General features: G+C 39.8%; 2 protein-coding genes across 10 annotated transcripts in view; one reads left to right on the top strand and one right to left on the bottom strand.

Annotated features, from left to right (window-relative positions):
* Nucleotides 1-992: 992 nt before the first annotated feature.
* On the top strand, nucleotides 993-3795 carry bdh1 (3-hydroxybutyrate dehydrogenase, type 1). The gene is made up of 5 exons (XM_079487534.1): nucleotides 993-1223; nucleotides 1599-1709; nucleotides 1979-2114; nucleotides 2201-2353; nucleotides 2873-3795. The coding sequence occupies exons 1-5, from the start codon at nucleotides 1011-1013 to the stop codon at nucleotides 3337-3339; spliced, it is 1080 nt and encodes a 359-aa protein (XP_079343660.1). The 5' UTR covers nucleotides 993-1010; the 3' UTR covers nucleotides 3340-3795.
* Nucleotides 3796-5815: 2020 nt separating this feature from the next.
* The window catches only part of nck1b (NCK adaptor protein 1b), a 39567-nt gene continuing 32794 nt past the window's right edge, over nucleotides 5816-12588 (bottom strand). For 2 of the 9 annotated variants that reach the window (XR_013788314.1, XR_013788316.1), the window contains 3 exons: nucleotides 9580-10298; nucleotides 8449-9327; nucleotides 7700-8382 (listed from right to left, as the gene is read on the bottom strand). Coding sequence is in view for 3 of the 9 variants with exons in the window: in XM_079488214.1 (XP_079344340.1) it covers nucleotides 9127-9327; nucleotides 9580-10298 (920 nt within the window). In the remaining 6 variants the exon portion in view is untranslated. Of the gene's footprint in view, nucleotides 9328-9579; nucleotides 10299-12588 lie in introns of all 9 variants that reach the window. The other 7 variants (XR_013788315.1, XR_013788318.1, XR_013788313.1 and 4 more) reach the window with 6 other exon arrangements.

Genomic DNA, 12588 nt, shown 5'->3' with positions numbered 1-12588 from the left:
GTCTAGAAAGGGTTACGAATCCATTTCAAAGGCTTTGGGACTCCAGCCAACCACAGTGATGGAGAAAGCATGGAACAGTGGTAAAACCGTCCAGGGGTGGCCGACCTACCCAAATCCCTCCAACATCTAAAGAACTGCAGTCCTCTCTTGCTTCAGTTAAGGTCAGTGTTCATGATTCTACAATAAGAAAACCACTGCTGACCCAAAAAAAACACAAAGGCTCGTCTCACATTTGCTAAAATAACATCTTGATGATCCCCCAAACTTTTGGGCAAATATACTGTGGGCTGATGAGACAAAGGTTGAACTTTATGGAAGGTGTGTGTCCGGTTACATCTGGCATAAAACTAACACAGCATTTCATAAAAAGAACATCATACCAACAGTCAAACATGGTGGGATGACTCTGGCCATAATTGATGGAACCATGAATTCTGCGCTTTACCCGAAAATCCTAAAAGAGAATGTCCGGCCATCGGTTTGTGACCTTAACCTTAAACGCACTTGCAGCAGGACAATGATCCAAAACACACCAGCAAGTCCACCTCTGCATGGCTAAGAAAACTAAATGAAGGTTTTGGAGGGGCCTAGTCAAAGTCCGGACTTAAATCCAATTGAAATGCTGTGGTGGACCTTAAAAAGGCTGTTCGTGCTCGAAGATCCTCCAATGTGGCTGAATTAAAACAATTCTGCAAAGAAGAGCCAAAATTCCTCCACAGCGATGTGAAAGACCAAGGGTGGCACAACTAGTATTACTTTTTTGGGTCAGAAATGTTTGGATTGTTTTTTCCCTTACTAAATAAAACCATCAAACCCGCATTTTGCACTAACTCCTGTTTTCTTTGTGTACTATTACAATTTGTTTGATGATCTGGATCATTTAAGCACTTTTATAAAAAATACTTTTTATCACAGTACTGTATAAGCATTTATTTGCATCACTGCATAATTCATGATTTCTGACTATAAAGTCCCGCCCCCGCGATAGTTGTCAACAACTGTTGTTCAAGATGGCTGCGCTGGCGGTGGTGAGAGGCGCGCTGCTCGTCGCGTTCTCTGTGTTTCTGACGCTCGTCCTGGGCTTCGGTCTGCCGTCCGCGCTGAACCTCGTCGCCCGACGCTGCGGCTTCCCGGAGGCGAGCGTCACCGAGTGCATAGTGCTCATGTACTCGCTGTTCGTGCTGTACGTGGTGATGCCTCGACTGCCCAGAGGGACCGTAAAGGTACAGCACAGCGTGCGCGCAGACATGCATATAAACTTCATAAAGCAGCAGCAGTTTACACAATCTATACACGGGCTTCTAAGATATTCATCTGAAAATGCTTGCATGCAATAATTGTTTTGCATTGTGTTGAAAACAAAGTTTTCCAAAGAATGCATTTTTGTGATCAGATTTGAAGTGATACTAGAAACACGTCTATTTGTTTTTAATGCAATGCAATGCATTGTCAAATGGCAATTGAAAGTGTACATTTGAAAAAAATATCATTCAAATGATTTTTGGGGAGAAGTTATGGAATTATCAATACATTTTGTTTTGTTTTTATTGATTTCTTTTAACTGGAAAATAATTCTCAATGAATTGTGTGTGATGTAGGTTAATGGGAAGGCTGTACTCATCACTGGCTGTGACAGTGGATTTGGACATGCATTGGCTAAGCACCTCCATAACCTCGGTTTCACTGTGTTTGCGGCTTGTCTTTTAAAGGTGATGACTCAACTATTCTTGCAACGTGTAACGCATTTTAGCTTCTGTTTTACCGCAACTGTGGGAACTGTAAAGGAGGAAATATATTTCACAAGAGTCTTGCTCAAACCATTGTAACATTGTCAGAATACCTGCAACTGATCTTCTCGAAAACATTTTCAAAGTAACGTATATTATACTTACCAGCTGACACATTTATACACCATCTTATTATTTCACACCATCCCGTTCCCGGTTTCTCTAAGGGTTGTGTGTTTGTGTCTCATTAGGATGGAGAAGGTGCAAAAGTTTTGGAAAATCTTCATTCAGAAAAGCTGAAGGTTGTACAGCTGAACGTGTGCAGCGAGGAGCAGATCTCCCAGGCCGTTCAGTATGTGAAAGCCAACCTGGAAGACCCGGAGAAAGGTGATGGTTTCACTTTTCGGCCGCATGAATGTGCGGTTGGAATTTGTTGAAGGTGAAATCAGGTATCTTGTACTTATCGTGTGCAGGTCTCTGGGCTGTTGTAAACAACGCTGGTGTCTCAACATTCGGCGAGGTGGAGTTCACAACTATGGACACATACAAGCAGGTTGCAGAAGTCAATATATGGGGCACCATCAGCGTAACCAAAGCCTTTCTGCCTCTCATACGAAGGGCTAAAGGTAACATGTTTTAACAGGTTTGACCCTGTTTTCAAGGAGAATCTGAAGGAGTGCAGGCAGGAACACAAACGAGGATATTTTGAGAAATGTCTCCATGGTTTTGTGTTCATACAATGGAAGTCAATGTTGTTTGGTTACCAAGATTTAAAAAAAATTGCAGAACAAAGGAAGGTTTTGAATGACATGACAGTAAATAAATAACTGTCCACTTTTTCCCACTACTGTCTGTTTAAAGGTTTATTGAATGTTTGAACAGAGCTTAATAAATGGTTAACACAAATGGACTTTAGAATTTGTGGCCCGTCAAAGATTCACATCTCTCCTCATAAGTATCTTGTCTCTCTATTGTTTCCTTCCAAAATAAATAAACTGCCTTTTGTATAAAGTTTCAAGATCCAACAAGCAGACCCATGCTGGATCTACACCCAAAGAGTTCTACATACTGTATTTCCACAAAATTGGAACAACATTTTTCACATCTCATTCCTTGTGTTTTTCTTTTTCTAATTTTGTTTACAGGTCGCGTGGTTAACATGGCTAGCATGTACGGCAGAATGGGAAAAGCTCTCCGATCCCCCTACTGCGTTTCTAAATACGGAGTGGAGGCTTTTTCGGACTGTCTCAGGTATGAAATGAAGGCCTGGGGTGTCAAGGTGTCTGTCATTGAGCCTGGAAACTTCATCGTGGCCACAGGCATCCTCACACGTGACATAGTGACATCAATGGCAGAGAAGCTGTGGAATGAGGCGTCCCCTGGTGTTCAAGAAGATTACGGGAAGGCTCACTTTGATCAGAACATGGTCCTGATGCGCTCGTACTGCAACAGCGGTCAGCGTGAAACGGAGCCGGTTTTAGATGACATCACAGATGCAATCACGTCAAAGCGGCCGTACACACGCTACAACCCGATGGAGCCGCACTGGTGGATCCGCATGCAAATAATGACCCATCTGCCAGGAGCCATTTCCGATGCACTGTACTTTTAATGACATGTCATAACATGAAGCGTTAGTATATGCCTTACATTTAATTCTACGGAATCAGTATACTGCTTTGGTTTTGAAAGTTGGAGTCACACACAGATTATAAAGAAATATTCTGGGTTTAGTACAACGGCAACTTTGGCCTGCTGTCAATTACCACAGACTGGGGTGTCGCAATATACTGGATTAAAAATAACTCCGATTGAGGATATCATGTTAATGCTACACATTTTAAACAATATTTTTTATTTTAAAGATCTAATATTATCTAGCATCAGTCTCGATAGTCATCTAGTGAAAATATATTGTGATAGCCTTTACCACAGACAATAATTAATTTATTTAAAATATATTTATAAAAATACAATTAATGTTGAAAGCAGGCAAAAATCTTGGTGGGTGGAAAAATGAATACAAATACATGTGTATTATTTGTGAATAAATACAGTATAAAGCTCGTCTTAGGCTTTCTTATTAGGTGGTTAGGTATTTCTTATTAGGTGGTTGCATACTTCAGTAAAAGTAAAATCTAATGTGCCGCATGTTGGCTAAATACTGTATCTACATTTCCTGTTTATTTTTAGAAACCTCAAAATGTTTCTCTGTTTTACTTAACAGCAGACAATAGATGATGTCTACCTAATGCATTGTATTTAAAGGGACATTTCACACAAAATGTCCTCATCATTCACTCACCATCAAGTTGTTCCAGCCTGTATAAAGTTTGTTGTTCTACTGAACACAAAGACAGATATTTGCAGTAATGTCAGTAACCAAACAGTTCTGGGGCACTATTGACTAAAATAGTAGTCATTGGTGCTCTAGCGCTGTTTGACATTCTTCCAAATATCTTCTTTTGTGTTCAGCATAAAACTGGTTTAGAACAACTCCAGGGTGAGCAAATTATAAAAGAATTTACATTTTGGAGTGAACTATCCCTTCAACCGAATATTTCGAATGCATGCACTTTGATTCACTTGATCATTTTTAAGATCAATTACTAGTTACACAGTTTAAGTATTTACAAAATATGAAATTTTGATGTAGTCACACAGACGTTCCCATTATCATAACCAGCAGTAAAGGTAAGAAATAGTGATAAGCAGATTTATACGAAGAGAGCCTAGCTGGCTGCTGATATGGCAGCGCTGAAGGCCTCAGTTTATTCAGAATGAATCAGGATGACCAATGAACAAAACAGGGCGTCTGTGGTTCTGCTACTGAAATTAAAACTAGTGAGGGTTTGATAGGGTGAGCACATCTTCATTTTGTGCACAGTATGTATACATCAAAAGAATCAGATTCATTCCATGTTATCTTTAGCACTATATGAAGTTTGGATGCTTGATTTACCTGCTGGAAAACAATAGAACTTTGAAAACAGAAAATCTAATGGTTATAATAGAAATGCATAAAATGGGAATTATATTGGTTTTAATAGAAACTTTACTGGTGGTATGCTGTCTGGCAGAGGGGAACCAAAATTATTTTTATGGTTATAATGGAAACCATTACATTTGTGTGATGGGTTCGATTGTTTTGTTTTCAGCAGGGTTCTAATTTTAAATAGCAAAAAGCTAGGGTTGGAAAAATGGCTTGCTAATTTGAAGTAAATGAATGAAGTGTCTATAATTTGTCATGTTTGAAATGACGTGCACTCATGTTTGGCCAGTAGGGGGAGCAGCTGCCACACTTACACTTAAATAGTATTATGACATTTTCATGAAACTATGAGTATCTCAGTGTTTGACTGGCGTTCTTGTATGAGTGAATGAATAGGGCGTTTATAAAGTGCTGTAATGTGTATTGCTATACACCCAAAGCACTTTAAAATCATATGAGGGGGTCTCTCTATCAACCACCACCAATGTGCTGCATTAACCTGGATGATGCGACGGTACCAATGCGCTCACCAAATACCAGCTATAGATGGAGAGGAGAGAGATATAGAGCCAATTCAGAGGGTGGGGAATATTAGGAGGCCGATTGACAAAGGCCATTGACATCTGGTCATGACACCGGGGTTACACCCCTACTCTTTTTACGAGATGTGCCATGGGGTCTCTGATGACCACAAGGAGTCAGGACTTAATAACTTAATAACCTGTCAGTGTGAATTTAATACGTTGTAATTCTCGAAGACTGAATGTGATTAAAAAACTACCTACTGGTTTCTACACGTTTTGTTTCAGTCACGTGGTTTCACTTGAGATCATGGGGAGTATGCGCTGTGTTTCTAAAACAATGAGTAATTTTGGTCATAACGAACACACTGTATCCATACTGTTCTCTATCGGGTCCTTTCTTTTCCTACTTATGCATTTTAACCCCTTTCAGTTTGAACAACAGTTATTTTTGTGTCTGAAGTCTTTGTTCATTCAGGTAGTTCAAAGTTTACTCCTCGTACTATCAAATACAAACTTTATAGATTTTTATGGCAATGCCAGTTTGCTCTGAATGGCATGAAAGAGATGTCAAACATTGATGGATGTAGTTTTATTTCTTAACACAGTCTAATGAACTCCCGTTACATACACGGAAGAGTCCTAACTCCATGAGAAGTCAAAACACCTCCAGACCCAGATCTGACAAACTCAGTCCAAACATAAGATTATACCCATGCTCAAGCGTCAGAGATCCAACTTAGTCTATCCCAATAAATCCATGAAGGTGATTCACATAGGACTCTATTTAAAACCCATTTTCTAACAAAATGATGGTGAACACAGGAATAAATTGATACAAGGTAACTATTTTTTGGGACTTAACACAATGTACATCACAGGACAGAATAGGGTGTCATTTTTCACACTTCTTCACAATAGACCCAGCATGACATCTTTAAAGACTGCATTTGATGTGCAGTTTGACAATCCGGATGGAAATGAGGTTTAGTATGCTGGTCTAACTACTCATACTCTGTAATTTTCCCAACAGAAAAGACAGCAAAGCGATTTGGTCGACCACAATCATACCTTGCAAAGTAAACTTAGAAGACCCATAACAACACCTTTCAAACCACCTCATAGCACCTCAAAGACAACAGGTAACAGTGATGTTCATTAAACGCATATTTAATTGACCATTAATATGAGGCGGTCAAACACCTGTTTGTGTTTTGTTTAATAAGCCACATTTATTTTTTGAATTTCACTTGTTTTCCTGGCTGACAAATCAACACAGTTACAATACAGTAACAAACTGGTTCTATTCTTACTATGGCTCAACCGTGACTAAGGTCCATCCGGTAAGGTCACTTTAGTCAGCAGGCGAAGAATCGACAAGTTGAAGCACGGATTGGTTCCCCAACAGGATTTTCGCATGAACAGGACGTGATTTCACATCGGTCACATATCAGGGATGCGATAGTGGAGGAACACCAAACCTTTGGTTCCAGCGACTGAGATGAAGGCACATTTTTAAGCACAAACTATGCACCACACTCATGTTAAAGCCGCGGCTCTCAACTGGTAACTCGAACTCGTCTCTGTTTAGATAGGAAGAATTCGAAGGGCAGACGAGAGAATGCAACTTACCATATACAGTCAATGTGAATAGTTACAGCAAAATAAATACATTTGACAATGAAGGTGAAAACACTAGCACTATGTTTTGTTGGCTACATGTCTAACCAAACTCTCTCTGTCACTTGGTATAAGTTACCCGAACTAACCAGATGCTGACATAGACAGAATGTGTGGCATGCCCTCCTTCTCCAGAACTACACAAAATGAAAAGGTACGACCAAGACTACGTTAAATATTGGACGTTTGAGTCCTGAAACAAACCCAGTTGAGAACCACTGTCCCAAATAAAAAAAAATTCCTTTACCCCACATTACTATCGACATCTCACAGCAACAATAATATTGACCAAACTACACTTTTTCCATAAACTCCTCCTAAAATCCCCGTTCCTCTCGCCCCAGTCTGGCTTCAAACAGCCGGAGAAGTAATCATGGTTGTAGTGATGATCCGCTGGAGGACAGCCCAGAAGATCTTCAGTCCAAGTTGAAACAGAGACGTACCCATGGAGGCATGCTCCCCCAACGCCTGGTCCACCATTAACATTTATATGTAAAGTTGGGCAGATAAGGATATGTTTTTCATCGGGTTGATATATGGCTGATGGTTCTGATAAGGAAGCAGCCCAGTGGATCTCCATGTGAAAGAAGTTCTTCCTTAAACTTGAGCTAACAATGCTTCATTCATGATGTATGACGACAATTCACTGATCCTAAAAGCTGATCTGAAAAAGTGACGATCAAATTAAGCAGGAAAGGCAACCATCTGCTTCATCACACGTCAAACTAAGTATACTCGTAAAGAAACACCTGTGAAGCCAACAACTGTAGATCGCAGCTGTCATTAGAAAAGAGCTTTATTGGTATAATACTGACTCAGAAAAGCACCAAATGGTTTATCTACAGCCATGGCATCATAATGTAAGGCTGGTTCACCCCAAAATGAAAATGATGTCATTTATTCACACTCATGTTGTTCAAAACATCTTTTTTCAAAAGGAAAACAAATGAGGATGTTTTGAGTAATGTCTCTGTGGTTTTGTTCATACAATGGATCTCAATGGGGTCCAATGTTGTTTGGTTACCAACATTACTAAAAATATCTTATTTCAAGTTCTGCAGAAGGTTTGAAATTACACGATAGTGAGTAAATAATGACAGAATCTTTATTTTTGGGTGAACTATCCCTTTAAGGCTCCTGCACAGGCTGTCATGCTCACCATGACTAATAGGAGACAGTATTCAAGATGCGTCAATAAATGTAGGACTTGTTGTCAAGGCAAATAGTAGTATTTAGCACTAATTTCGATTGTCAGGGAAGTAGAACTTCTGTTATTTTACCCCTCTTATCATCCTAAATTAGATAATATATGCAATATTAGAATAATCTTGTTGCTTTAAGGAATAGTTCACCTAAAAATCTTTTTAAACTATTCATCATGTACTCACTCTCTTGTCATGTCAAACATGTATACATTTAATTTTTCCACTAAATTTGAAAGAAAGTTTGTAACCAAACAGTTCTGGGGCACCACTGACTACCACAGTAGGAAACAAAACTACTATGGTAGTCAATGGTGCCCCAGAACAGGATCATTCGAAATATCTTCTTTTGTGTTCAACAGAAAAAAGAAGTGTATACAGATTTTAAACAACACGAGGGTGAGAAAATGAAGATAATTTTTGGGTGAACGATACCTTGGTTTGAGTTTGGAAACAAACACAAGGTGCACTGTTTCTACCTGAATCTGTGCTCTGAACATCTTGACAAATCTGTCGATAAGTACGTTTTGGTCACTCACTTTTATTGTTTGAGCATTTTGCAGAAAAAATGATTCCTAATAAATATAGCAGTTTTTCAACTTCTTCGTGTTGTTCAGGCAATGCGGGCAGCCACAGACAGTATGCAAGACCTTTAAAATGTGTTGAAGAAACTTCTGCCGCCTGAATTTCACCAGCAGAAACTTAAAGGACAGTAAAAAAAAGTGGGAAGTTGTTTTAAAAAACAAGCCAATGAAAAGAACATTAACAAAAAAGGACCTAGACTGTAATACATGTTGACATCAAAATACATTGCATCACCTATGATCTAAACATACTGTAATTGATACTTTGGGCGTTTCCCACAATGATTTTCCGAGCGAATAAACGGGAGTCCACTGTCCGTCTTTCTCTGTACCTCCCTTTAATGGAATGCTTGATATTCCCAGTCTATCTGACCGTCTGGATGTGAAGTCTTTGATAACCGGTTAATTCTCCCGCTGGGATCAGGAGGCAGCGAGAGCCTTGATCAGGTAGAGTTTGTCGCCCTGTTCGCTGGTGAAGATGGGCGCCTTTTTGTAGTGTTCCACCAGCTCTTCCATTGTGTTGAACTTGCGCTGTCCGATGCAGTACAGGTTGTCTTTCAGCTGGACTTTGAAATGCTTGTTTTTGGAACGAGCCTTCAGAGATATTGAAAAGTCATTGGGCTGGGAAGTAAATTGTAGGGAAAAAAAACAGGAAGTGTTACTCTCGACACTAAATTAAATGCTGTCTATATAGGGTGCACACTAGATTCTGGAATGGAGCTATTGCTTTTGCAATGTCAAAAAGAGAACCAAGACAGTGACTTCACTTTCAGAATATAATTTTTTTTCAAGTTGTTTACTTTAGTTAGAGAAGGGGATTCCCTCAAATGAGGGAAAAAACTACTGTAGTCGAGCAAAACATGTTTTACTTACAGACGACTCGCTATCCCGGATGAGAAAGTCTCCCTCTATGCCTCTCTGGTTGAGTGCCACCTCTGCCTGATGACGTGTCACCTTCCCGTAGTACCACTGCTTGCCGGCAAACCGTCCGGTGGAGGAAGGCTCGATATAGTCACAGTCAGGCGTGGGTGGCCCAGCCATGCTGGCCGAGTTCTGCGACTCCTGCAGCACAGTGACATAGTTTTTTGGCACGAGTCCCATCTGGCCGTCGGCTTTGCGACACTTCCACCACTCAGGGTCGTTCTCCGGCTTCTCCACAACATCCATCACCTCTCCCTTCTCGAAGTTCAGCTCTTCGTCATTTCCCGAGCTGAACGGGTAGAGCGCCTGTACTGTGTGCAGCACCCGATTGCCATTCGCAATGGGAACGACAGCGGCTAACTTCTCAGACAGTCCACCCGTGTCGTTGCTTGCCGATCCGTCCGCATCCTCCGTCACGTAGTTGGATGGGAACCAACCTGACTGGCCGTTGTAGCTCCCCCTCCACCAGCCATCGCTGCACTTTTCCATGACGATGACCCTCGTCCCCTTAACCAGCGACAGCTCATCCTCCCGCTCGGCATTGTAGCTGAATTTGACTAACGCGGGAAGGTTCAGGTCATACAGACGTTCGCTGTTGTCAGGGTAAAAGTCTGCGTCAGCGTTGGAGGCCGTGTCCCGCATGCCTGCTTTCCGTTTCACCTTACCAATTCCTGTATAAAGAGGGAAAAAAAGCACCGTTATGACATTATATTGGCCAGTATTGAAATCACAGCTTTTCAACATGATTAGTTATTGAATTTGGAAATAACGTGTATTAAGTGAAAAAATAAATATTACTTAATTTTAAATAAATAACTTTACACCAGGTTTCCCTAATTGATAAAAATTTAATCGTACATGCGTCATACGGTGTGACTGCAAAATTCAGAAAATAAACTGTTAATATATTATTGTTTTATATTATTAATATTAATATTTATCATATAAAATACCATTTTATTTATCTTCCGTTTTTTCTCAATTTTGCAATCATACGACAAAGTCTGTCAACTGACAAAATAAAAATATGATTAATGTACCTAAACTTAAGTTAATACATAAAAGTAAATAAACAAACAACACACACACACACGTATATAATACAAATAAGTATAACTGTATACATATGAAGATTATAACATAATTATATATTTAATAATTGGAAATTACCATTAACTATGATTATTGCAAAGTCCAAATACACATACACGTCGTGGGCGAATCCCACTAATTTAAAACAAATAAGTGGTTTTGAGTCCTTTAGAAGTTGTCTATTCATCCTGAAATGAAAATAAACAGGACTACTATGACCCATAAGCTGCCATTTTATATGCGACTTTGGTTAACAAATGTTGATGGCTCAGTTAGCCTTCACATGGCACCATCTCTAAATCTAGACAAAAAAGAAACATGATAACAATTTAAACCATTTCATAACAAAGAGAACAGCATACGAGTCTCAAAAGTTTGAAAATAGTATACAAAATCTTTGCTCACTAGATTTTGAAGTAGCTACTACGTTAGCAAAATAAATATTAGCCTCATTCCAACATAACACAAATTCGACATAAACGAGTGCAGATAAAATTACATCTCTGAAGAGACTATATCAACACTTTTTTCAATTCTTGTTGAAGTTATCTGTGAAACTGAAGAGCACTGTAGTTCGATACAGGCACCAACAGGCAGTGAACGGAGAACTTGTCCAAACACATGTTACGGTGCAGTAAGGCTTGTGTTCACACTGACGGGGTACAGTAGCTAAAAACCAGCCCCCGCCTGCTTGAGCAATGTACCCTCTCTTAATAAACACAGGCGCTGATCGAGTTTCAGAAGTGCCCAATCAGAGCGAACAAATCATGTTCTCATCACCGTTCACCAATCAGAGATCACACGAAAAGCCATACTTGTGCATTTATGCCTTCCTCCTTGAATAAGCAGATGATTCAATTATTTCCATGTAATCAAAATACAATTATGTCATTATTTATTCACCCTCATGTCATTCAAAACCTGTGTTTTCTTTTGTGGAACGTCAAAGAATGTATTTCAAGAGTGGGCGTTTTGGGTCCATACAATGGAAGTCAATGTGGTTTGATGTTGTTTGGTTACCAACTTTCTTCAAAATATCTTCTTTTGTGTTCTGCATAAGCAAGAAACTCATACAGGTTTATAATGACATGAGGGTGCATAAATAATACAACTTTTGGGAGAACTATGCCTTTAACACTAACATTAATTTGTCAATTTAGGAAACAGAATCATATTTGCGATACGTAATGCTATCTCAAGAAAATTAGCCCACCATTGGCTTTCTAGTTCACTCCCAGCTCTAAGGTCTAGTTCTATGATTAATGCAAATGTCCAGGCGTCCCACAATGCACTGGAATGATCACCACACCCATCCTCCTCCATGGGGAAGGCATGAGCGAGGGAGTGTTAGGGTGGATTCAGAGGCTGTTGAGGGTCCTGCCCTGTCCGACCGTGTTGGGTCAAGCCATGTGGGCCTGGTTGGAGGATTAAAGGGGAATATCTGACCCCAGGGCCTTTTGACTATATTGGCTGGACTGGTGAACATTTTTGAAAAGTGTTACCATGAAAGAATGTCCACTTGGCAAGTGTAACGGGCCGAATCAAAATCCACTAGGAGTGACAATCCTTTGTACATGCCTTATGCAAAAAGTACTATGGAGCTACATTACGGTGGTACTAAGGCGTCTCGCAATATACCAGTATTGATAATACATGTGATATTTATAACTGTGATTATTGATATCATGTTAAAGGGATAAAAAAATGGTGTCATAATTTACTGACTCATGTCAGAAGAACGTTGGTAACCAAACATCAGTACCCATGGACTTCCATTGGTATCGTGTCCATGCAAGAGAAGTAAATGTGTATAGCCGTTGTTCGGTTACCAACTTTTCAAAATGTATTTGGTGTTCTGCAGAAGAAAGA

Source organism: Barbatula barbatula (assembly GCF_947034865.1).
Source record: "Barbatula barbatula genome assembly, chromosome: 23".
NCBI classification, from domain to species: Eukaryota; Metazoa; Chordata; class Actinopteri; order Cypriniformes; family Nemacheilidae; genus Barbatula; species Barbatula barbatula.
The sequence above is the reverse complement of the archived record's forward strand: the minus strand, read 5'-3'. Positions and strand labels throughout refer to the sequence as shown.

Bases quoted from the DNA above. Each gene is read 5' to 3' on its own strand.
- bdh1 (XM_079487534.1), top strand. From the start codon at position 1,011: ATGGCTGCGCTGGCGGTGGTGAGAGGCGCGCTGCTCGTCGCGTTCTCT. The intron at 1,224-1,598 runs GTACAGCACAGC...TGTGTGATGTAG, and splicing joins TGCCCAGAGGGACCGTAAAG to GTTAATGGGAAGGCTGTACT. The intron at 1,710-1,978 runs GTGATGACTCAA...GTGTCTCATTAG, and splicing joins TTGCGGCTTGTCTTTTAAAG to GATGGAGAAGGTGCAAAAGT.